At 28.0% G+C, this 4,023-nt stretch overlaps 1 protein-coding gene across 2 annotated transcripts; it reads left to right on the top strand.

Moving 5' to 3' along the window:
• The first annotated feature begins 1,709 nt into the window (after positions 1-1,709).
• Positions 1,710-3,354, top strand: LOC145103305 (uncharacterized). Of its 2 annotated transcripts, none has more exons than XM_079040861.1 (4): positions 1,710-1,866; positions 2,075-2,193; positions 2,790-2,866; positions 3,006-3,354. In XM_079040861.1, exons 1-4 carry the CDS (start codon positions 1,728-1,730, stop codon positions 3,154-3,156), a joined length of 486 nt encoding a protein of 161 aa, XP_078896987.1. In that variant the 5' UTR covers positions 1,710-1,727; the 3' UTR covers positions 3,157-3,354. The 2 variants fall into 2 exon arrangements, with proteins under 2 accessions (XP_078896987.1, XP_078896986.1); XM_079040860.1 differs by having other exon boundaries at positions 2,775-2,866.
• The last annotated feature ends 669 nt before the right edge of the window (positions 3,355-4,023 follow it).

The raw sequence follows: 4,023 nt of genomic DNA, 5'->3' as shown, positions 1-4,023 counted from the left end.
CATTCATAGTAGTAAAGAGGATGATGTACGTGTGTTGTGAATTGTTTTTTTAGGATGACATCATCATAATGATCCAAGGGTTGAAATTAATCAAGGAAACATAATGAATGTTCCTGATTGTTGAAGTTGATGTCATCAAGCTTCTCTTTTAGTATATATAGAGATCACAAAGTAAGTTTTTCTCTTGATTTCTTTGTCAAGCAACAATTTTAATCACAGAAAATACTCAAAACTTTTATGGGTTTTTTAGTTATACAAGAACTCACTACTAATTGGATTGAAACCTTTTAGGAAATCTATCAACAACCAAGAATTGAAGATAAGAGAAATTTTATAAAATCATAATATTTTTTTCCTTGCATTGTTCAGCCACAATCAAACCCATGTCCTATTCATCCTCATTGCCCACCTCCATCAACACCGGAGGAACATGGGCCAACACACACTCCTGAGAACAGACATTGATTAGGCAGAATGATACATGAAGCGGAGGAAGTGAAGGATTTCTTCTCTTGCTGAAACGATTTGAAATTGGCAAGTTAGGGTTCTTTGTAGAAAGAAGACGAGCGAAATACGTGATATTGGGTTTAATAGTGGGATGAGTTTGTTGGCAACCAACAAATCATATCCCTAAACTTCCAGCAATAACAAATTGGAGAAACAAGTCGACGATGTTGAAGATGAGGATGGGAAAAAGGAGAGTTGATTAAATGAAGGCTTTGGTGAATCGGGATGGGATAGGGTGGGGTGGGGTGGGGTGTTATGTATATTTCTTTTTTAAATGATTTTAATTAAATAAAAGGTAAAAAAAAAAAGTAAAAAGGTAATCTTATATGGTATATGGGTGAGAGACAAACCACGAAAGAAATTGAAACCATAGAAACCATCTATGAGACTGAAAAAAAAAATTAGGGACCAAACTTAATTGATATTTATGAAGATTACTTTATTTATTATAATATTTTGGTGTATTTGTTGTTTTTGAACATTGATTAAATATATTCCTATCAAATAAACAACAATTTAATAAATCTCTACAACTTTAACTATTGAAGTCATTTGTTCTTTAAATATATTCCCAAAACCTTACTTATCTTTTCGATTTTCTTAACTTTTGGATAAATACGAAAGACTTTGTTTTTAGTTGTATGAGTTATTGGTTATGTTTGGTGTACTAGCTGAAAAGCTAGCCGTTACCTAAACAGCTAGCTGATAGATAAAAAGTTAGCTGATTGAAAATAACGTTTGGTAAAAATAGCTGAAAAATATAAAATAACATAAAATAGCATTTAAAAGAATATGTTTTTATAATTAATTAAGGGGTATATTTGGAAATTTTTTAAAAAACTTTTTAAAAAGCTAGTCTATGTAGCTTTTTAAAAACTAGCTTATAAGTTATTTTTTGACTTATCAAATATGACAACTTAAAAAAACTCAAAAAATAAGCTAGCTTTGGCACACCAAATACAATCATAGTTTAACATTAAATCATCGTGACCTTGTATAAAAGTTTTGATCATCTTGAAAGGAAATATGATACAAGACGTGAAAAAAAAGTTTCTTTTTTGTCACTTTGGATAATTCATAAATCTTGATTCCATGGCTTTATATAAAATTGCGCAATTTCAGTGCAACCTTCGTTGACGTAATATATAAGAATCTTAAAACAACCATGATATATAAATTAATGTCAACATCAATAAGTAAACCATTTATCACCCATTTTGATGCATAAAAGCTTTGTGTGCGTTTATGAACTATCATCAAGTTGCACTATATATACCATCACCACTCAAACTAGTATTTTGAAGGAAATGGGTTCTCTTATGGCAGGTTGGGACTCACCTCTTCGTGATCTTGAATCTGGTATATATGTTTTCATTCTCTTTTAACTATTTAGATCATATGTACTTATATATATTTATCAATGGATGAAATTTTATCATAAATATGCCATGTAGTTGAAAGGTGAAGTATTTATTACTCGAATCCAAAGATTATCTTGAAAGAAACCTGTTTTACTTTCTTTGATTTTTATTGAGTTTTTGTTTTTTCTTTTGGGTTTTAACTGTAGCAAGGAACAGATCTTTAACGAAAGAAGATATTTCTGCTTTTTGGAGGTTGAAGAAGTTGGAAGAGGAAGAACTTTTCTTTCTTAAAGCTTCTTATAGACTCTCAAAGGAAGATAATAAGGTGTGTATTAAAACTTTCATTTTTTTAAAAAATAATCAACATAATAATTAGAGAATTACAAAGAGCACCCCTTTGTTTATAGGAAGTAACTAAGATAAGTGTCAACTACAATGGCTTTTTTTGTGATTTTTTTTATTTATAATGATTATTGCACTATTTTCTATTAGTATGTTGGTTATTTCAAAACAACATAGAAAATAAACTTCAAATTTGTACTATAGTTGCCAAAAAAAATCTTGAGAAAGGAAAGTTATAATGTTCCCCTAGTAAAGATCCATCTAACAAGACCTATTAATACTTGTGGTAAAAGTGAAAACTTATAAAATATGAGGTTTTTCTAACAAGATCTAGTAATTCTTGTGTTAGAAGTGAAAGTGATAACATACCACAATTCATATTCTCTTAAATTTTACGTCAAACCCTCATGTTATTAACTCAATTGGTATCATTGGGTTAAAAAGTAAGGCCTAGCAACTCATGTAGTAAAAATGAAAACCCATAAACTAAAAGGGTGCAAACTATAAAATATGTTAAATTTATATGTTTCTCGTTTAATTATGATTTTTGTTATATTTTAATAGAAAGTAGTGTCTCAGGGGAGTGAGCCTCATCCTACAAGTCTTGATGTAAATGAAGAAGAAAATATGGAACCACTTTTGAAGAAACATGGCTGGTTTGTTTTTATTTTGATTTTTTATTTTAATCATTTTATAGTTCATACATGAGAAATCTTTTACGAATAAGAATTATTAACTAACTGTAAATTTAGCATATACTGATGTTAATTTTGGGATTTTACTTTTGTTATGTAGGTGGATTAGTAGTAAGTGGGCTTTTTTGAACGAACCACCGAAGATCTCATGGAAAGCATCATACAATTATGTTGCACAATTTCATGTTGCTCGTAAACACATTGATCATGAATTCAATCTCTCTCAGGTTACTGATGGCATTCGAGCTTAAATCCACAACATTTATAGAAGAATAATTGTTTTTTTTCTTCTAAAAGTCATATTAATCTTCATTTATGGAATAAATAATTTATTTATATTTGAAAAACTTGTAATTTATGTATCTGTATATGTATATATAAAATTTGTGTGCACTTATGGTGTAAAAATCTCATTTACCCTATTTTATATAAGTTCTTTAATTTATCTACTTTTAATTAATCTATATCTTGTGTCTGTTTTTTATGATTTTGTTTTCATAACAAATATTTCTAGAAAGATGTACTAGAATAAAAATTATTATTATTATTATTATTATTATTATTATTATTATTATTGTTGTGAGCCATTTTGTATTATTAACATATGATCAATTTGTTAAATACAGTATTACATTATAATTGTAATACAGTATTACATTATCATTTTGTATTATTATTATTATTATTATTATTATTATTATTATATACATGTATGTGTATACGCAATAAACTATATATGTATGTAATTGTCTGCTAAAGATTCACACATTGTTCCAAATATATTATGTATATTCTTTTATAACTTAGTTATTCTATTTTTTTTTTAATTTAAGAGATTCTGGTGGCCACTTGTATATTTTTTTATAATTTAACAAAGTACTGATAGAACTTCTTGTCTTCTTCTTTATGTTTCCCGATAATGAGTGTCTCTTCATCCCTCATCTCTAGATTATTTGCATCGTCTAAAGAGATACCAATAATCGTGACAACAGTTGGGTTTATCAATTATCATGAAAGCGACATACGAACCATACATACTATACACTTCACATTTAATATTCTTTATTGTTATTAGATTATTTTCCCACACAATCCTCCTTTCTCATTAATCACAAATT

This window comes from Lactuca serriola, chromosome 4 (assembly GCF_051521515.1).
Source record: "Lactuca serriola cultivar US96UC23 chromosome 4, Lser_US96UC23_V15, whole genome shotgun sequence".
NCBI lineage: Eukaryota > Viridiplantae > Streptophyta > Magnoliopsida > Asterales > Asteraceae > Lactuca > Lactuca serriola.
Note: the sequence above shows the minus strand (reverse complement) of the source record. Positions and strands in the feature narration are given on the sequence as shown.

Coding starts and splice junctions, on each gene's coding strand:
- LOC145103305 (XM_079040860.1), top strand. CDS start 1,728: ATGCATAAAAGCTTTGTGTGCGTTTATGAACTATCATCAAGTTGCACT. Junction 2,194..2,774: donor TCTCAAAGGAAGATAATAAG/GTGTGTATTAAA, acceptor ATATTTTAATAG/AAAGTAGTGTCTCAGGGGAG. Junction 2,867..3,005: donor CTTTTGAAGAAACATGGCTG/GTTTGTTTTTAT, acceptor TTTGTTATGTAG/GTGGATTAGTAGTAAGTGGG.